Source organism: Propithecus coquereli, unplaced genomic scaffold, assembly GCF_000956105.1.
Source record: "Propithecus coquereli isolate 6110/MARCELLA unplaced genomic scaffold, Pcoq_1.0 Scaffold140, whole genome shotgun sequence".
NCBI lineage: Eukaryota > Metazoa > Chordata > Mammalia > Primates > Indriidae > Propithecus > Propithecus coquereli.
Window position 1 is genome coordinate 5,026,784 of NW_012138303.1, and position 21,783 is coordinate 5,048,566.

Below are 21,783 nucleotides of genomic sequence, written 5' to 3' on the forward strand. Positions count from 1 at the left end.
ATATATTTTTAGTTGTCTGATTAATTTCTTTCTATTTTTAGTAGAGACAGGGTCTTGCTCTTGCTCAGGCTGGCCTCGAACTCCTGAGCTCAAACAATCCGCCCGCCTCGGCCTCCCAGAGTGCTAGGATTACAGACGTGAGCCACCGCGCCCGGCCTGTGGCCACATTTTAAGGAGAGTTACTGTGGCTGTTCTGTATCCAGAATGGACAATAAGGAGAGAAGTTCTTTTGGGTAAATACAAAACAGGCATTTTAAGCGCTTTTAGGAAATATCAAAAGAGTAATACACACATATAGTTTCAAAAAGTCCAGCAGTACAAAAAATTATGCAGTAAAAAATGTCTACTTCTCAACTTGAGATTCTCAGTTCCCTCCTAGAGGCAGCAACTAATGTTTTTTATATTTACCTCCAGAACTTTTCTATGCCTATATAAACACATAGATACACATTTTTTCTAATCCAACTGGTAGCATGTAATACACACTGTCTTGGACTTTGTTCTTCCCACCTCACAATGTATCTTAGAGCTTATTTCATATTAGCACATATTAGTCCTTGCTTTCTTTGCAAGTGGCAGGTTTGCCACTGCCTGGGTATACTATCATGTATTTAACATTTAGGTATTTCCTGGCTTTTATTTTAAATAATACTACAGTGAACCTCATTTTACATAGATCTTTGTGTCCATGTGTGAGAATGTCTGATTCATTTTAGCAGCTGCTTAGAAGAAGCCGTAAAGGATGATCAGTACAGGTCCTCTCCAACATCTGACCAGCCTTGGCAGAAGTTTGAGGAGGAAATGTTAAGAGCGTACAAGGAGATAAATAGAGCAAAGGCAACTAAGCCCATAGGCTCCGGAGCCTATGTCTCAACTGTTAATGGGCTTGGGAGGCCACGAGTGTGAGAAGAAAGAGGAGAGGTCCAATCCAGGCATCTCTGAAGTACTGAAGGAAATTCTGAAGTGGTTCTGTCTGCAGAGCCCCAGGCCATACATGGTCCAGCTGCCTCTGCACCCCTTAACCAGGAGAGGCAGCAGCTGCTTTTCCTTTCAGGTTAAATTTTCATAGGTAGGGATTTCAGGAGACTCGAGATTATTCTGTTGTGGTGGTGGCACTACCTATGAGCCAAAAGAACACACAAGAATATGGTTAATAAAGCCTTGGAAGACTCCGGTTTCCTCAGCCTTGTGCTGGTGGGAGAAAGGCCGGCAAGGCCAGGTCATGACTGGTCCACCCTACGGAAGGACGATCATATGGACTGGCCTAGGGATTGAGCAATCAACCAAGCTGATAACAAGCATTTATGGCGAATCTCCTAATAGAGATTCTCTGTAAGGACAATACAAGACAGTTTTAGTGCAGCAAATCCAAGGGATACAAAGATGGCAATAAAAGGCCTTGCCCCCAAGAAGCTACTGTTGAATGATCCCAACCTCTGCTCTAGTTAGAGAAACAAGACAGACATTTAAGCGAAGATAATTTAGGTGGTGGAGGTTAAGTTACAAAGTCATGGTCCAGACCATTAGACATTCATGTTCCAAGGGTTCTTAGTATGCCCTGTCTGAGAGGGTTCAGGGAGGGCTCTAAACAGCAGATGAGATCTGAGCTGATAAAGAGAGGAGGCGGAGTGAGGTACCAGCAACAGCCTGGGGATAGCATGAACATTCTTTGTGCAGAGATGTGTGTCAGAAAATAATAACTAAAGTAGATGTGAGAACTTCCAGGTCAACTGGGCGATAATGGCCTTCAGAGATCCAGAACCAGAATTCCTGGTCCTGAAAATTCTGAAGACAAGGGAGAAATTCCATCAAGAGCCTGGCTGAAGGAAATGCATTGATTTCCACTTCCACTGCAGGTGAGGGTGGTTTTAGGGATCTTAAGTCCCCAGGGTATTGTGGCCACCTTGCAGGACTGACCAGACATGTGGCAATTCATGATCATTCTGAAACTCAGAGCAGGGACTGATGTCTATGGCCAGCATTGATCCAAACACAAAGGGCCAGGCCAGAGTGGAAAGAGCTCTGGGAATGCAGTGAACAGCACCGATTCGGCCTCAAGTCCAAAGGCGAAGTCCCTAGCTGGCTGAGCATTAGACTACAATCTAGAAGTCAGGATGAGGCAGGTGGTGGCTGAACTGAACAGCACATCTGAACATATGTTTACCAAGCAAATTCTATCCATATTTTAAGGTCCAGTTCCTTTTTCATAAAGTCTTTCCTCTCTACCTCAGTGCAGTGATATCTCCCACTTCCAATGTCTGAAAAACCCTTGGGAACGGTGCACATAGTTTATTAAGCAGTCAAGTACAGTTGACCCTTGAACAATACGTGTTTGAACTGCGTGGGTCGACTTATACATGGATTTCTTTCAGTAAACGTTACACCAAGTGAGCCTGCCTCTTCTGCCTCCCCTTCAACCTCCTCTACCTCTTCCGCCTCTGCCATCCCTGAGACAGCAAGACCAACCTTTCTTCTTCCTTCTCCTCCTCCTCAGCCTACTCAATGTGAAGATGAGGATGAGGACCTTCATGATGATCAACTTTCCCTTAATGAATAGTAACTATATTTTCTCTTCCTTATGATCTTCTTAATAAATTTTCTTTTCTTAAGCTTACTTTGTTATAAAAATGTAGTATATAATATGTATAACGTACAAAATATGTGTTACTGGCTTCTGGTCAACAGTAGGCTATTAGCAGTAAAATTTGGGGGGAGTTAAAGTTATATGCAAGTTTTTACTGCATGGAAGGTCAGTGCCCCAACCCCTTGCATTGTTCAAGGGTCAACTGTAGTGTTTTCTCTCCCCTTCCAGGTGATCAAATCAGTTCCACCTTTCCTCCACCAAAACGTAGATAAGTCCTCAAGGTAAGGGATTGTGCCTAAACATATCTGAATCCCCACAGTACTCAACCTAGCTCTGGGAAAAAAAAGGTACTCGACAAATATCTACTGATGGATTCATCAATCACAGAGAAGTAGCACAATTGAAAAACCTTTGGAGTTTTTAAAAAAGAATCTTTTTTAAATGTGTTCAGAAAAGGGAGGGAATTTGGAATGGAGATTTGAATGCAAGAGTGTGAATGAACCCAATGTTTTCAGGATAGAGAAAATGGAGTGGACAGCCAGATTCAGATCAAGGTTAATTGTTTAGGATAATTTGGGATTATTTTAAAATTATTTGTGGTTCTTAATACTGGAGCTTCCAACTACTATCTGTGTGACCTTAGGCAAAATTAACTTCTCTGAATTTCAGCTTCCTCAGCTATAAAATGTGGATGACAACACATTTCTAGAGATGTTTCAAGGATCAGAGGAAAATATGTTTGTCAATGTTTGTAAACTGTAAAACTTTACATAAGAGGTGCCATTATTACCATTATTATTATTTAAGTAAATGATACCCTAAAAGGTTCTTTTAATACTATAATAAGATCAATATATTATAGTTAACAGCATATTTTTCAAAAATTCTTGACATTAAATTGTTGGCTAATTTTCAATTGTTTGGGAAATTGCCATTTTGGTACATTAGGACTAGGATTAGAGAAAGATTTAGAAATATAGATAGATCATACATTGTTTGAGTTTATAGCATCTCATTCTGGTCAATGTTAAGAATAATCAACATACGATATTATTAAATCAGTTAGAAATATTCAGATATTATTAAATCAATTAGAAATGTTCACACAGATGTAAATCAGGAATATCTGTTTAAGCATCTATTGACCATGAAATGCATCTGGGGGGTATATAGTGGGTAGAATTTAAGCTCTTCAGCCATGGGAATCTAGGATTTTAGTTAAAATGGTCTGGGGAATAGTTTCTAATTTTATGGGCTTGGGATACAAAGAAAATTGTCCTCACCATCTGAGATTTCTGTACACAGTCATAGATTGTGGCTGAGCTGTCTTTCTTCTGTGGAACCGGGGTCTGTCTCTGTAAGAGACCAACATCAGACTACCCTTAATGACCAAATGAGAGCTTTTCAGCATTTTCCCCTCATTCCTGGAGGAGAGTGGGCACCACCACCCCAGGGTCTGGTCTCACATACAGGGTGGGAGCTGCCTTAGTATAGTGGGGACATTGGCTCTGGTTCCCCAGCACCACCCTTATTCATGGCCCAAGAACAGGAGCTGAGGGACAAGTTCCTCCATTCCACAGGACCCCAAGGGTTGGAAAACATGAATAGAGCCATGGGTCCCTGCCCATGTGCCCTTGGTCTTGTCCCCACCCTCTGGCCCCCTGTTTGGAGGAACTAATCAATCAGGATATCGGATGGTCTTAAAAGTGGGAGGCAGAGGACGGTGTATTGATCAGAAAGGCTCACCTGTGAATTGAAGAACACTTGCATATACACGGTGCCCCCTTCGACCACAGACTCAGCTGTAGTGTCATCTGGAGCAGTGAGGTCATACTCTGCTTGGCTCTCGGAGGCTGAGTCATGTCCAGTGCCCTCCTGAGTGACCAGGTCACTCAGCTCGTCTCCTCCATTGACAGGTTTGTGCGTCTCGGGCCTCTCCTCATCCTCCTCAGTTGTGATGTTGCTGTCAGAGCTGCTGTCTGAGGTGGGCCTAGGCTGTGGCCTGGCAGGCTTATGGGGAGGGCCCAGCTTCTCATACCCATGGGAGAGCATGGAGTATACCGTGTGGCCAGCCGTGGGCTCTGGAACACATGGTGCAGGGCTGATAAAAGTGCCAACCCCGCCTCTCTCTCGTTTGGCTTCAAGGCCCCAACCTGCTCTGACTCCTACCTCAGGTGAGGCCTCAAGAACTGAAGGAGATATTTTTTTATGTCTTCCCTCAGGGGCTTCCATTTCACTCTCCCTTCCTCCTTCCTTTCGAGAACTCATTTGTTCATTTATTTGATAAACATTGGTCAAGTATGACACGTGACAGACTCAGCGACCCTCAGTGAGCAGCACTGGCCCCAGGGCATAGACCATGCCAAGCACCATAACGGGTCCTCTGGGGAGACACAAAGGAAAACTAGACCTGGCCACGGAGGAGGGTTACTGTCCAGTGGGGGCTGTCGGATCCGTACATAAATCGGTTAATATAAGGCTGCATTGACAAGTGTCATAGGGAAAGTACAGGGGCGAGAGGAGATGGCCCCTGATTAGGAAAGCAGGGAAGAAGTGAAGGTGGCAGAATTGAAGGTGGGCCTTGCTTGAATAGGGGCAGGATTTTGATAAGCGAAAGGGCATTTTTGGTGGAGGAAGCGGCATGATTAAAGGCAAGTGTGAACTTGGAGTGTCCTCCCTTTTAGGAAAGGAAGATATTGAAAACATCTAACTACTGCAATAGCTGGGGCATTCTAATGGGCACCTGCTGTGGGCATTGGTGTGTCACACTGGGTGGCTGTCAGCCCTGCCTTTGGGAGTATCACTTAGCCCATTTGACCTGAGTGTAGAACAAAAACGGCTCATATCTGCTAAATACCTGTTATGTATCAGGCACTGTTCTAATTGCTTTTCATGAATACACTTACTTAATCTGCGTAAAATTCTGTAATCCTAGCACTTTGGGAGGCCAGGTGGAAGGATAGCTTGAGGCTGGGAGTTTGAGACCAGCCTGGGCAACACAGCAAGACCTTGCCTCTACAAAAAATAAAAAAAAATTAGCTGAGAGTGGTGGTGTGTGTCTGTAGTTCTAGCTACTTGAGAGGCTGAAGTGGGAAGATCACTTGAGGCCAGGAATTCAAGCATACAGTGAGCTATAATCACACCACTGCACTCTGTGCAACAGAGCAAGACCCTGTCTCTAAAAGAAAAGAAAAATCTGCATAAAACCCCGTGAAGCATAGACGGTAACTATCCTTATTCATTTTTTGCAGATGAAACTGGAGCACATAAAGGTTAAGTATTTGCCCAAGTAAGTGGTAGGGCCAGGGGCCAGGATTTGCAGGCAACCTGGTCCCTGATGTTCTTAACCACTACTCAGTACTGCCCCTCCCAGGTTTGTGTAGGGAAAAAGTAGATAAAGGGAGTCTGGCGCAATACTGAGCAGGAATAGTAATCACCACCTATTATTGAGTGGGCACTGTGGGCATTACTCCACTTGGTCCTCACAGCAACTCTGAGAGGTAGGTACCCTCATTTTGCAAGGTAAGGAAACTAAGGCTTAGAGACTGAACTGCCCAAGATCGTACCACTAATAAGGAGAGGAGCTGGGATTCGAACACAGGATTGTCCTACCTGAGAACCCACACAACCGACCACGAGGTTATATTGGCTTTTGAACAACAGACAAAGGCCATAGGGTACCATTGAGGGTTTTAGAGAATTCAGAGTTGAACTTTGCAGATTGGTGAGCAGAAAGGATAGAAAGGAGAAACTTGAGAGGGAATGGCCAGTTAGGAAACTATTTTAATATTTTAGGGAAGAAGTAACAAGGAGTGAGAAGGACTGGTCAAATAAATAAATTAAATAAATCCGCAGAATGGAATAAATGGGAGTCAGTTTTAATCCACATATACTAATATTGCTGAGATATACTGTTAAGCTAAAAAAGCAAGGTTCAGAAAAGTGATATAGATTGCTCCCATATGTGAAATAAGAAGATCATCCTTCCACATCTGAAAATATGTATGAGGCCTGTAAATGCATTAAAAGTCTCTGAAACGATTTAGATGTATATAAATCTTAGCAATGGTTGTCTCTGGGAGTGGGGGGTAGGGGACTTGGAACCTAGAGATTGGAATTTGGAAGGAGAGTTACTTTGAACTGTATATCATGTGAATACATGACTTTTCAATAAAAAAAAGATTCAATTAAACAACAAATTGGTGACAGCATGAGCTAAGGCAGTGGCAGTGGATCTAGAGATAAGGAAGCAGGCCTTGGGGGTGGAGAAGAGGTGCTGGGGAGGTAGGAGGGACAGGGAGGATGAAGGTGTCCCCAACGCCTCTTTACTCCTCCTCCTCTGTCCAGGGCCCAGGGAAGGAGGGCTCAGGCTGGGGGAGACATGGGTTCTGTCTTGCCAGTGGTGAGGACGGGCCCCAGGGGAAGGCCCATAATCCAGCCTCATTCTCTTCCTTGCCTTCTTTCTCTTGGTTATACTTGCCCACCAGAAAAATCTGTATTGTCAGGTGACTTGAGCCCCTGACCCTAACTCTGATTCCATCTCCATAGAGGGTCCCCTCCATGAGATGTGACATAAAGTTGATTTTTAAAGGAGGGTTTGGTTGGAGGAGGCAGAATTTGGGGATTTCTTAGCATTCTAGACCTCCAGAGTTCAAGGTGGTCCACTGGGATGGGGCTGGGGGAGTAAGAGCAGGCATCTCAGCTCTCCGCGCCGACAGCCATCAGAACAGTGCCACTTTTATGTGATGCTCTTGGGTAATAGGCATCTACACAGTCTCATGGGGTTTAATTTTAATTAGTTTTTACTTTTGCTTCTGCTATAGATTTGCAATTGCAACTAGCCTTTGTTTTTCAATTCTCAGAATGGAGAATATATCTCCGTCCTCATTGTAGGCCACATTCACATGGGGACAGTCAATGCCCAAGGAACCCTAGAGACCCTGGAAAACAGATTGTCTCTCCTAGGTCTGGTGACCATCTCTAAGGGTCCATCTTGGTTGTGGCTTTTGTTCCCAAACGACCTTCATTTAGCACATTGCTTCTCAAACTTTAACGGGCATATGAATCACCTGTGGATCTTGTTTAAATGCAGACTTGGATTCAGTATTCTGGGGGTGTGCCCAAGATTCTGCATTTCTGACAAGCTCCTGGGTGTGTTCATGTTGTTGGTCGGTAGGCCATGCTTTGAGTAGCCAGGCTTTGGAGCTTTCACATGGACCAGGGACCCCATAGCCTGTCACTGGCGATATTACCTGGTGTGACAGCTGGAGCCTCAGCTGGGCTGGAACCGAAGGCTGGGGCTGAATCTGAGGAGGCAAGTTGGAGAAGGATTATGAAGAGGGCTATGAGGGGGAGGTGCCATTGATTCTGTGAGAGTGAAAGGAGAGGGGGAGACAGTTCCAGGGACACAGGCAGGGAAAAGGCTTTAGGGAGGAGGGTGAACCCTGATGTGAGCACAGGCCCACAGGAAGGGGGACACAGAGTCTAGGGTCACCCTCAGCTGTGGTGAAGGCTCTGGAGCTTCCTGTCATCCCTCTGGAAGGGAGAGCTCTAACTCTTCTGTCACAGCTACTAATCAGAGTAGTTTCCCTGCTCACAGTAATTCTTGCAGGGGTCCTAGGTGTTCTAGCCATTATGTTCTTTTTGGGAACTACTCCATTTCCACCCTCATACTGACATTCTAGAGGGAGCTGCCAATCATAATTGCTCTTCCCTTTGGTTACAGTGCTCGGTCCAAGTAGTGGACACAGGACTTCAACCTGGGCCAATCAGAGATATTTCTTACATTCTTCAAATCGAAGTTAGAGGCAAACATATTTTTTCCCTTTCTGGTGTCAGAACTATTAGTATGTGTGAGTCTGGAGCTACCAGTTAGCTGCTATGTTGTGGTATCTCCCCCACCTCCACCCCTGCCCTGCAGCTGGTTGCAGTAAGAGAGTTAAGCTGGCTCAAAGAAAAAAGTAGAGATGAGAGATGGAGAGCTCTGGTGATTTTTGAGTCTCTGGTGACGTTTGTCTATTAGGCTAGCTCCATCTCTGCCTTCCTCATGGATTGATTATACATGTCACAAAATAATAAATCACTCTCCCTGCCCCCTTCCCACATCCCCCCTGCCTTTTTTTTCGGTCTAGGCTACTTTGAGTTGGGTTTCAATTATTTGTAACTACAGAGTCCCGACTAACACCCCTCCCCATCACCCTGAGAAAAAATGAGGTTTTGGGAGAGAAGGGTAGCAAGGGGTTATGTGAGGACAGAGAAGCCTCCAGAGGTCCCAGGGGAATGGCCTAGAGCTGGTAGATGCCATTGATCTCAGAAACCCACACTGTCTTTTGTGCCTCCAAATGCACCAGCTGGAGATCACAAAGCACAGAAGGAAAACCACTGGGGAAAGCACGATCCACGGCTTCACGTGACTCTTGGGCCCTTTGAAGAGGAAATAAGCAATATTAATACAAATAATGACAAGCGGGATTGGAGCAAAAGCTGGAAAGAACATGTCGGCCATCCTACCTGCCCCTTAAAACCCTGTGATATTGCAAAAAATATTTCTTTTCATCATCGATTCTACAACCATTTTTTTGAGCAAGTGTTGTTTTAGGTAAGAGGTTATAGTAGTACATAAGGCAGACACAGTCCTTGGGTAGAAAGGTTTATGGCTTGCCCAGTGTCACAGAGTTTTAAGTATATGACCTTAGATTTGAATGCTAACTGTCTGATCCTAAAGCACACTTAACCACCACACTACGCTGTCCCTTTCTGTAAATGATATGAGGCGAGTTCCAGCTCAGAACAGACAGAGTCCAGAATGCTACTGAGTTGGGCTCTAGATCTGTCTGCCAAAACCAACATGTTCCAGCATCATGAGAACCTTACCTTTTCTGCTTCCCTCTAGGGAAAAAAAGAGGATAGAGCAAGATTTCTTAGCATTCTAAACCTTCAGAGTCCCAGGTGGTCCACTGGGATGGGGCTGGGGGAGTAAGAGCAGGCATCTCAGCCCTCCACCCCGACAGCCATGAGAACAGTGCCACTTCTATGTGATGCTCTTGGGTAATAGGTACCTACACAGTCTCATGGGGTTTAATTTTAACTAGTTTTTAAAATCCTGCTTTTACTGTGTGGCCTTGGGCAGGTCCCTCATCCTTTCTGAGTCTCAGATTCTTTATCTATATAATGGGGAATAATAAGGATATCTGCTTTGTAGGATTGTTGTGATAACTGATTGTGCAAAAATGCACAAAGGCCTGGAATAGTGCCTGGCATTTATTAAATATTTAGCAAGAGCCACTAGGGCTTCCTATCCAGTTCCCACTCACACAGCCCTGCTTCCACATCCTTCCAATTTCAACTTCCCATCATCTTTTCTCCATAAGCCCCTAACTCTGTGCTGTCCAGTGTGGCAGCCACAAGCCACGCATGGGCCTTGAAATGTGGCTAGTGTGACCAACAAACTTAATTGCTTATTTTAGTTAATTTTAAATAGTTTAAAGTTAAATTTTAAAATGGCTACTCAATTTCTTCTTGAAAAACTAAGGATGCCAGGAACAACTTGAGTATGTAAATCTGTTTTTTCAACTGTAAATTTTATAAACTCTAACTACAGATCAAGTACTTCCAGTGAAAATTTAGCATCTGATTTGAGATGTGCTGTACGTACAAAATACATACTGGCTCTCAAAGACTTAATACAAAATAAAATGTAAACTGCCTCATGAATAATTTTTTGTATTTGAATACACATTGAAATGATGATATTTTGGATATATTGGGTTAAATAGAATATATTGTTTAAAATAATTTTACCTTTTTTTGCATTTTCTAATGTGGCTATGACAACATTAGAATTACTTATGTGGCTCCTATGATATTTCTGTTGAAATGGACCATTCTGAAAGGACTGTCACCCACACCCCTTCGCTGTACTTCATAAAGAACCTCTCGGAATGCAAGGCCCTGCAGCCTGAGCCCACAGAAATGAAGAGCAACCTGGACAGACGTTCCCAGAAAGAAACTGGCTGGAGCTGCTGCTGACGGGGTTCCTGGCTGTGCACGTGAAGTTGGGGTGATTTTCACCACTTCTCCAGGAGATGTTGAGGCCCGATCCCCCTTGGGACAAGAGAGCTCCCTCCGGCAGGGGGGCCCACGTGTACGTCAGGTTGTTTCCACCGTCCTCCACTGAGCAGGTCAGACTGATCCTGCAGATGCCATCCTTGGCGTGCCCGAGGCTCCAGGTGACTTTCGGCTTGGCCAGCCTCCCTGCGTGAGGAGAAGGGCAGAGACGACGCACAGTCAGTCCTGCTCATGGGGCAGTCACCTCGTCTCCACTCGCCGAAGACGTATTCATGAAACTCTGTGTTGACGCAGCCGGAAAAGTGCCTCCAGGAGTCATGGCCTTTTGGAGCGCACCTGGCCTCTTCCTCACTGCCTGCGAAGTCTCAGACACACCGCTAACCTCTGTGGGCCTTGATACTCAGGTGAGACAAAACCATCTCATTCCACATGTGTACTTAGAGCTGCGAAAAGCAAGAAAACCATCAACACAAATAAGCACAAAGCTTCTATGTGTTCTGAAGACCCTTCAAGGCTTACATTTGAGGCTCCATCATCTGATTTGTTTATTTACACGAGATAAGGGATGTAGGGAGGTGAGCCAGCACTTGGCACAGAGTAGCTGCTCAATAAATGTTGGCGATTTTAAAAGAAACGATAAGACCGGCTCTATTTGTTCCCAGTTTGCTATTACTTTTACTTAACCTTCTTGTGGGTTCTTTTATATTTGAGTCACTGTATGCAATAGACGTGGACTTGACTGACTTGCTACATATTTTAACAGGACCGTGGATGGTGACTCTTTTCCCAGGTACCTGGACACCAACAAACTCAGGCAGGGGGTATGTGACCATGTCTGAATGGTATGGGTGGAAGAGCTGGTAAACTTAAATCATGCAAATTGTCAAGCCAAGCTCCCGTGAGGCCCAGGGCTGAGGAGGTGAATGTGAGTTCTGTCTCTCACACTCAGGGGAGCTGAGTGGCCCACCCTCTCAGAGGCCACAAGTGTCTTTGGACACCAAGGGCTTCTCCTCAGTCTTCTCTGATTCCAGCCCAGCCAGATCTGCCCTTATTTAAAATGATAATGGTCTATAAAAATTCAGGTTGGAGAGTTCCTGCTCCTTCTGAGAATCAGTGCGGGAGGCCAGGGGTAAGTACCAAAAGTTGGCTGGTTGAGGCCTAACTGGCAGCCTAGAGCAAGGGGAACATTGGCAGGTAGTTTTGTCCAGGTGTTGGTTTCTTCCTGATGTGACTGGTGTGACCGGTGTGAACTGGATAGCTGTCCTAGAGGCATATCGGTAGGAGGGAGGCCTGAGAGAAGAGGGAGGTGGGAAGGCAGCAGAGGAGAAACCTTTCAGGGAAGGAATCTAATGACAGGCACTCTGCCCAGAGACTCACGGTAGATGAGCAAGGTGACATGTGTCGTGCTGGTGACTCTGGAGGCCTTTGAGCACACGTAGGCATGGTAGGGGCCAGCATCCTCCATCTTCAGTGGGTCTATCTTCAGGGAGTGGTCCTGGCCAGAGACCCACACCCTGTTCTTGAAAGGATCCCTGGATTTAATGAGCGGATCTGCTGTTGCTGCTTCTTCCTGCCCTTTGCTGATAATAGACGCGTTAAACATCCAGACAACATTGTCTATGTCCTGACTGGCCAGGAGTGCCAGTGGCAAAGTGATGGGTTCTCCCAGGATCCCCAGCACTGTTTCCCCCATTGCTCCTCTTCGGGAGGCTCCTGGACCTGCAGTCAGAGATGAGACATTGCAACTTCAGTCACTGTCCCTTCCTCCCTCGGCCCTCAGCAAACCTGAAGGGGACTGGAGCCCCTCCTCCCCTTCCTCCAGCCTCTTCCCCTGAGGAGGGGTCCCTGCTGCTTCCCCAGGACCACCTATTCCACCTGGCTCTGCCCACTGCATATCTGGACTGTCCTGTCCTTTCTGCTCTCCTGAAGGGACCGCAGGGGACACCTCCAGGCAAGCTAAGATCAATCGGGACCCCTTCATGAATACTTTCTTCTCCTCCTTTGCTCCACCTTTAGAGTTTCACAGTGCTCTGGGCATTCCTAAGCCCTGCCAGCCTCTCTCAGGCCCCTGAGGGTGAAGGAAAGGTGGTCTTTGGGTTTGTCCTCTTGCTTCCCCACCCACTCTTTGTCCTACCAGAACCCTGGGGTTTGGACTCCACAACTGCCAGTTTCTGTAATCCCCTAGGGGCCCAACTGGAGCCAGTTACCTGCACAGAACTGCCGGGCGCGGACAGGGCGGGAGCTGCTCTCGCTGACTGGGTTTCGCACTGTGCAGGTATATGGCGGGTTTGGGTGACAGGGCATTCGGAAGATGGTGAGAATGGAGCTGTCATTGGACTCAGAAGCATGGGGGTCCCTTGGGGTCCAGCTGTACAGAACATCTTTCTCTGCACCCTTCACAGAGCACCTCAGGGTGATGTTACAGGAGGAGTTCTCAGACACCTTTGCAGACTTCATGGTGACTTGGGGCTCACGCAGCTGCTCTGCAGGGACAATAGCATTGGGAAGACACTCAGATCCCTTTGCCAAGAGGAAGAGGATGAGAGAAGAATGTAGTGATGACAGAGGAGCTGGGAGTGGGGGCAGAGGCCAGCATCCCTGTTGCAGGGAAGTTTTTCCTGCAGGCCAGCTTGACTGTCTCTCCTCTGTGCTTCCATACTTCCTCTACAGGAGTTATCACCATGACTCAACATGACCATAGTCTGATGACTTCTCTCTCTCCACCAACAATATGTGAACTCCTCAAGGACAGGCCTGACGCCTCTGTCTAGACATCTAACACCCAGCTTGGCCCATGAAAAATACTCATGAATGTTCAGTGAATAAATGGATGAACATAAGCCCAGCCCCAAACACTAGAGAGCAGGGAGCTTTGCCTCTAAAATTTGAGTTGCCTTTGCCTTTTAGTCTGAATTTAGGACCCATTGTGCTTCCACATCTTATTCCTGGTCTTCTTCTTTCCTTTTGTTCCATCTCCTCTGTTCACTCTGTGTGTGTGTGTGTGTGTGTGTGTGTGTGTGTGTGTGTGTTTTCAATTAACGTCCATATATTTTTTTTTAATGGATAATATATACACAAAATTGAAAAGACACAAAAGGAAAAATAATGAAAAAAGTAAGTGTTCTTGACCCAGCCACCTATTTTCTTTCCCCAACATTTACAGTTCCTAGAGGCAATTACTGTTAAGAAATTCTGGTTGATCTTTCCAGAGATATTCTAGGTATATCCAGATATATTAGAGCATACTTTACATACTGTCTTGAACCTTTTCAAAAATTTAATAATATATCTTGGAAATTGTTTTATGTCAATACATATTGAGTTGATTCGTTCTAATTCTATTAGCTGCATAGAATTCCATTTCCTTAATATATACAGAGTACCCTACAAATCAATGAAAAAGGTAAAACTGCCTGATAGAAAAATGGTGTTATGGGCTGAACTGTATCCCTGCAAAGTCCTAACCTCCAGTACTTCACAATGTGACTGTATTTGGAGATAGGACTGTATTTGGAGAGATAATTAAGCTAAAACAAGGTCATTAGGATGGGCCCGAATCCAATATGACGTATCCTCATAAGAAGGGGAGATTAGAGCACAGACAACATGGACAGAGGAACAATCACATGAGGACAAAGTGAGAAGGTGGCCATCTGCAAGCCAAGGAGAAAGACATCAGAAGGAAGTAACTAACTCTTTTTACAGCCAAAGAAATCATACAGAGACTACACTATTGTAGGCTTCCAGAGTCAAAGCCAAAGTGCGCTACCCAACCAAGATCATGGATACATCTTCAGGAAAAAGTCTTCCCCTATGAAAGTAGATTCAAAAATAGAAAGAAGTGACTGTTACACCAGATATCAATGTGAGGACACTGGAAACATGAAAAAGCAAGGAAATAAGATACCTCCAAAGGAACATAATAATTCCCTAGCAGTAGATCTTAATCAAAAAGAAAATTTCAAAATCCCAGATAAATAATTCACAAGATTGATTTTAAAGAAGAGCAATGATATACAAGAGAATTCTGAAAAACAATACAAAGAAATCAGAAAAATAATTCAGGGCATGACTGGGAAATTGACCACAGAGATAGATATTTTTAAAAGAAGCAATGGAAATTCTGGAACTGAAGAATTCATTCTAGGAAATACAAAATACATTTCATGACATTTGGGACAACATAAAGTGACTGAATATTTGAATTATCAGTATCCTCGAAGGTGAAGAGACAAAGAAAGGGTTAAAAAAATATTTAATAAAATAATAGATGGAAACCTCCCAGGTCTAGAAAGAGATTTAGACATCCGGGTAGAGGAGGCTCAATGTAATATAAAAAGATCTGCATAGCACATTATAGCCAGACTGTCTAAAGTCAAAGATAAAGAGTGAATCCTAACAACAGCAAGAGAAAATATGGCAAGAGAAAGAAATCAAAGGCATCCAAATTAGGAAAGAGGAAAATCAAATTGTCCCTATTTGTTGATGATATGCTCTTATATCTAGAAAAACCTAAAAACTCCACCAAAAACTCTTACATTTGATAAATGAATTCAGTAAAGTTGCAGGATACAAAATCAATGTACAAAAATTAGTAGTGTTTCTATACACCAGAATGATGTAGCTGAGAAAGAAATCAAGAAGGCAATCCTATTTACAGTATCTACAAAGAAATTAAAATATCTAGGAATAAATTTAACCAATGAGGTGAAAGATCTCTACAAGAAAAACTATAAAACACTAATGATAGAAATTGAAGATGACACAAACGAATGAAAAAACATCCCATGCTCATTGATTGGAAGAATCAATATCATTAAAATGACCCTATTGCCCAAAGCAACCTACAGATTCAATGCAATCCCTATCAAAATATCAACATCATTCTTTATAGAATTAGAAAAAAACAATCCTAAAATTTTTATGGAACCAGAAAAGAGCCTGAATAGCCAAAGCCAATCCTGAGCAAAAAGAACAAAGCTTGAAGCATAACGTTACCTGACTTCAAAATATATTACAAGGCTCTAGTAACCAAAACAGCATTGCATTGGTATAAAAATAGACACATAGACAAAAGGAACAGAATAGAAAACCCAGAAATAAAGCCCCATATTTACAGCCAACTGTTCTTCAACAATATTGACCAGAACTTACATTGGGGAAAGGACACCCTCTTCAATAAATGGTGCTGGGAAAATTGTATAGACACAAGCAGAAGAATGAAACAACCTCTATCTCTCACCATATACAAAAGTCAACTCAAAATGAATCAAATGTGAGATCCAAAACTATAAAAATACTAGAAGAGAACCTAGGACAAACTATCTTGGATGTTAATATAGGCAAAGAATTTATATTTATAACTAAGATTTCAAAAGCACAGGCAACAACAACAAAAAATAGACAAATGGGACTTAATTAAACTAAAAAGTTTCTGTATAGCAAAAGAAATAATCAACCAAGTGAAAAGACAACCTATTGAATGGGAAAAAATATTTGCAAACTACTTATCTGACAGAGGACTAATATTCAGAGTATACAAGGATCTCAGATAATTCAACAGGAAAAAACCCAAATAATCCTATTAAAAAATGGGCAAAGGACATTAATAAACATTTCACAAAAGAGGACATACAAATGGCCAACAGATATATGAAAAAATGCTCAACATCACTAATCATTAGAGAAATGCAAATCAAAACTACAATGAGATATTATCTTACCTCAGGATGGCTATTATCAATATTAAAAAGACAAAAACCAAGTGCCCATCAATACATGAGTGGATTAATAAAATGTGGTATATGTATACCATGGAGTACTATTCAGCTATAGGAAACAATGGTGATATAGCACCTCTTGTATTTTCCTGGATAGAGCTAGAACCCATTCTGCTAGATGAAGTATCCCAAGAATGGAAAAATAAGCACCACATGCACTCACCAGCAAATTGGTTTCATTGATCAACACCTAAGTGCACATATAGGAATAACATTTATTGAGTGTCAGACAGATGGGAGTGGGGAGGAGGGGTTGGGTATATACAAACATAATGAGTGCGATGCGCACCATCTGGGGGATGGACACGCTTGAAGCTCTGACTCGAGGGGTGCAAGGGCAATGTAACTCAAACATTTGTACCCCCATAATATGCAGAAATAAAAAAAAGTGTGGTTAAAAAAAAAAAGACAAAAACCAACAGATGTTGGTGAGGATGCAGAGAGAAGAAAGCTCTTACACACTGTTGGTGAGAATGTAAACTAGTACAACCGTTATGGAAAAAAGTGTGGAGATTTCCCAAAAAACTAAAAACAGAATTACCATTCAATCCAGCAATCCCACTACTGAGGATCTACCCAAAGGAAGAGAAATCGATACATCAAAGAAATGCCTACACTCATCTGTTTATTGCGGCACTATTCACAATAGCAAAGACGTGGAATCAACCTAAGTGTTCATCAACAGATGAATGGAGAAAGAAAATGTGGCGTACATACACAGTGAAATACTATCCAACCATAAAAAGAATGAAATCATGTCATTTGCAGCAAGGTAGATGGAATTGGAGGCCATTATCTTAAGTGCAATAAGTCAGGCACAAAAAGATATATATTGTGTGTCCTCACTCACATGTGGGTGCTAAAAAATTTGATCACATGGAGGTAGAGAGTGGACAGATAGATAACAGAGACTGGGAAGGATGAGTGGTGGCGGGGAGGACGGAGAATGAAGAGAAGCGGGTTAAAGGATACAAACATACAGTAAGATAGGAGGAATAAATCCAATGTTTGATATCAGAGTAGGGTGACTACACTTAATAAAAATGTATCGTATTTGGGTGATGGACATTCTAAATACCCTGCCTTGATCACCATGCATTATATACATGTAAGAAAATTTCACATGTACCTCATTTGGTACAAAAAAAAAAAAAAAGATCAAAACTCATACAAGTTCTCTGGAACTCACCATAGATGTGCAGGGTGAATTTCTCCTCAGTGGTAACTTGAGAATTCTTTTGGTTTATCTGGGCTTTGTAAGTTCCTGCATCTTTCAGGGTCAAGTTGCTGATGCACAGGGAGTAATTCCAGCTGGTATTTAGTCGACCCTGGTAGCTTTTGTCCACGAAGGTTATCTTTCCTTTGGGATATGCCATAATAAGAGTGTTTGTAGGACCATTCCAGGTGACGTGCTCAATCTCTGTGTCTCCTGAGATGTTTAGGGAGAGAGTCATGGAACCCCCTATGATTCCTAATACCACCGTTGGGGCTGAGTCCTTTCCAGAGGCGCTTAGTCCTGCAGAAAGAGAAGAGGGACTTGGAGGAGGAGGTAGACTCCTCAGGCTAGCCTTCATTCATTCACTCACTCAGTAAACATGCATTGTGCATAAATGCCAGATGCTGAGCAATGAAATGAGGTTCCTTCCCTCCTTCTTCTTGGCCCATTGCATAGTAAAGTAATTCATTCATTCATTCATTCATTCCTTCACCACTCTCCTCCATAAAAGTAGCAACAACAACCAGTAAAACAGACCTTCTAGGTTTCTGTTCGAACAGGGGAATTAGCCTTGTGACTTTGGGTAAATTTCTGAATTTTTCTGAGAATCAGTATACTTATCTAGAAGATTGAAATGCTCTCACCTGCACCATCCATCTTCTTCATGGGATATAGTAAAAAGTAAATGAAAGCAGATTGCTACAAATCGTAAAGAGCTAGTAAAAAGGAGCATGTTTTAAAAAATAAGATGAATAGATGGTTGGCTAGAGGAATGGATGGATGGATAGGCGAGTGATAACGCAAGTACGTAAAACATGAATGGTAGAACCTAGATGGTAGGCATACGAGTGTTTGCTGTGAAATGCTCCAATTCCTTTCTGAATGTTTGAGAATTTTCATAACAGCATTGGGAACAAAAGGAGCCTCTCCTAATTCTATCTGACTCTACCTTCCCCCTGATTTTCCAGGGGCTCTCAGGCTGACTCTGGCTTGGCCAGGTTTGGATTTGGGAATAATTGGACACATTGATTCAGCTCCTGATTTCCTCATCTTACACAAAACTCATATTCCTGATAAACATTGTTACCAAGGCTTCCAGGAGGCTGGCATTTGGCCAAGGCAGCTAATTTTCTTACTGGGACCCTGTGAGTGTCTGCTGGGTGACCCCAGCCTGGGTCCCCAGATTCCAGGGCTTCTGAGGCTTTGGAGAGTAGTCTGGAAGTTCTAGACCAAATCAAATGGGTTCAGAACCCAGACTACTCCAGGAATTCTGGATGGGAAAATAAGTAGAAAGTGTTAGAGAGAGAGAGATAGAGAGAGAGAGAGAGAGAGAGGGAGAGAGAGCGAGAGAGAGAGAGAAAGTAGAGGCATAAGTACAGCCTGGAGAGGGGGGAGAAGTCAGAGATGAGCTCAGAAAATCCAGAGGTTACATATATATAGGCACAGAGAAGAGAGACCCTGATCTGTTCAGGTCATGGGTGTTCTCTGCCCAGACCCACATCAGCTGAGCACTTGGACCCTGTGGAAAGGCAGCTAGGGAGGACACAGAGCTAGGGACCCTGGCAGGTTGGTTCAGATGGATTCTGTAGGCAGATTGAGAAAGTGGAAGCTGAGTTGATGTGAGGCTGGTTTGAGGTTGCCTATAAGAGAACTCTTCCCATCTGGAAGACTGTTTATGATTGCTATGTGCATATTCGGCATCTATGTAAATCACTTAATTCTCAAAATTAGCCTATAATGATCACCTTTTTACAAATGACGAGCTGAAATTTAGAGAGTTTAAGTCACTTGCCTGAGATTACAGGGCTAATCAGTGGCAGATTCTATGTACATGTTGCCCCTGGAGTAGAGTCCAGGAGTACTGATCACTCTGTCCTGGAAGCCCAGATGCTGGGTCTTGGCTGGGTACATACGACCTGTTTTGACTTCATATTTCCTCACATCAGAGATAAACAAAGCCTCACGGACTATCAGGGGAGGAAGCAGGATGTGGGCCCCATGGGTCAAATTCTGTTGCTGAAAACAGTGCTATGTAGCTTCTAGTACAGCGACAGGTTCCCCAGTACCAGCCATCTTATTTCAAACTGCACCATTTGACAAAAAATAAAAGAGAGTTCAAACATTGTAATAACTGAATTTGACTCACCCATCTCTGAATAGTTTCTAAAGAATGCACATAACAGTAATTATTGTGACAATCATTGCTCTACCAACTATGTGCCAAGCATTTTACACATATCATCTCTAATCTATAGAAGAGTCTTGCATGATATATCTTACTAATTGCATTCCACACCTAAGAAATAGAGGCTCAGAGCTGGCACAATGCATGGTGGTGTGCTCCTGTAGCCCCAGCTACTCAGGAGGCTGTGAAGCAAGATGATCCCTTGAACCCAGGAGTTCAAGTCCAGCCTGGACAACATAGTGAGACCCTGTCTCCAAAAAATAAAGAAATTGGTGCCTCTTTGCCCTGAACTGTTTGAAATTCATTGCATTGATGGTTTGAGACTTAGATGATCTTGGATGTTGCTAATTTCAGGTTCATACAACACAACCAAGTAACACCACAGGGGTTGGATGTAGATGTAAATAGCCCTGCTGCTTTCTGTGTTTTCATGGCGAGCGAGATGAAACTGAAAGTGAAGAGAGGTCAGACTGGATCTGAGCCCTGAGGTCTAGGCTCCCTGTCCACCCATACCTGCATCTTGGGGTTTTTCTAGAACTCCCCTCACATACCACCTCCAACCCTCACTGCTCTCAGGTCCCTAGAGCTACCTGTTCCATCCTCCCTGAGGCCTTGGGGAAAGTGGGATCACAGAGGAACAATAGCTGCCACTGTCCTAGGAGGCTGAGATCCCCCTGGGGGACTGGGTCGGCTCTGCCTACTGGACAGTGAGAGTCTGGGCCATGCAGCTGAGAGATGTTTCCCAGAAACTAGCAGGAGTTGGTCCTGCGGGGAAGAATGCTGGGGAGAAAAGGACATTCAGATTGAGGCCACCTTGTGCAGGGCCACCTGACCACCTCGAGGTGCCCAGTGAAGCCTCAGCAGTGAAGCCAGAATATGTGACCACCAGGGCAGGGTGTGAAAAGAAGCTCCAGCACTTCTTTCCCTGCCTAGGAGATTGCTAGGTGGCTTGTCATCAGGGGAATTTTTCTGGGTCTGTCTGTGGATTTTGTTCACATTACAAAGGGAAGAAACTCTTTACGTATTTGCCATTTCTTAGCAGGAAAGTGCGAGGGTGAGAGGAATGTAGCCTGAGTTATTTGAGACTGGCTGGGATGTCACCCCCTCACGGTGCGTGAATACGCACACACTCACACACACATACGGAGCTCAGAATAAAGTGAAGCCTGCACAGTAATTACCGCAAGAGAGGAGTTTCCTGATTTTACCAACAGGAATCCCCCTGGCAGGCAACGCGACCAGCCTCAGAGGAACACCAGTAAGTGAGCAGTGGCCATAATGTGGACTTACCCATGAGCAGGAAGAGGAGACAGGTCCAGAGAATGGAAGAGAAAATTTGAGGCTGACTCTTCTGTGGTTTATTGGAGAAAGGCCCCAGAGCCCAGTCATCTGAGTGACTCTTTGGGCCCACCATGATGGTCTATTTTTAAATTTCACGCTGAAGGAGGATGCACTTACCACAGCTTCCGTGTCTGTGCGCGTGTGTGTGGCAGGGAGGCTTGTCTACCCAGCACCACAGACTCCTCCCACCTGCTCAGACTGCAGGAGAGGTCCTGCATCTATCTAGGCCTTCATTTGCAACCAATGTTGAGCAGTACTTGCTTTAGCATCAAGGGACTTGGGTTCTAAACTTGGCCCCTAAAGATGACTACTAAAGATCTCTACCCCTTGGCATTCATGCCCTTGTGTAATCACCTCTTCTGGAGTGTGGGCTGGATTTAGCAACTTGCTTCTAGTGAACAGCACGTGGCAGAGGTGATGAGATGTCACTCCTGAGATTAGGTAACAAAAGGGCTGTGACTTCCATCTTAGTCTCTCTTTCTCTCTCTCTCTTTCTCTCCTAGCTCACTTTGAGGGCAACCAGGCTTTATGTTGTGATCCACCTTATGGAGAGGGTCCCAAGGTAAAGAACTGAGGGAGGCCCCCAGCTGACACCCAGCGAGCAACTGAT

At 44.0% G+C, this 21,783-nt stretch overlaps 1 protein-coding gene across 1 annotated transcript; it reads right to left on the reverse strand.

Annotated features, from left to right (window-relative positions):
* Positions 1 to 664: 664 nt before the first annotated feature.
* LY9 (lymphocyte antigen 9) lies at positions 665 to 21,246 on the reverse strand. Its single transcript, XM_012639615.1, has 9 exons — positions 21,123 to 21,246; positions 17,621 to 17,947; positions 12,859 to 13,134; positions 12,029 to 12,370; positions 8,906 to 9,007; positions 7,837 to 7,890; positions 4,331 to 4,665; positions 3,868 to 3,939; positions 665 to 1,119 (listed from the first exon to the last, which is right to left on the reverse strand). Exons 1-9 carry the CDS (start codon positions 21,244 to 21,246, stop codon positions 1,051 to 1,053), a joined length of 1,701 nt encoding a protein of 566 aa, XP_012495069.1. The 3' UTR covers positions 665 to 1,050.
* Positions 21,247 to 21,783: the final 537 nt, after the last annotated feature.

Excerpts from the sequence above, each read along its gene's own strand:
- LY9 (XM_012639615.1), bottom strand. The coding sequence starts at position 21,246 with ATGGTGGGCCCAAAGAGTCACTCAGATGACTGGGCTCTGGGGCCTTTC. Across the intron at positions 13,135-17,620 it reads ATTCACCCTGCACATCTATG|AGCAGCTGCGTGAGCCCCAA; the intron begins GTGAGTTCCAGA and ends TTGTCCCTGCAG. Across the intron at positions 9,008-12,028 it reads TGTCACCTTGCTCATCTACC|GGCCCAAGAGTCACGTGAAG; the intron begins GTGAGTCTCTGG and ends TCCTCTTCAAAG.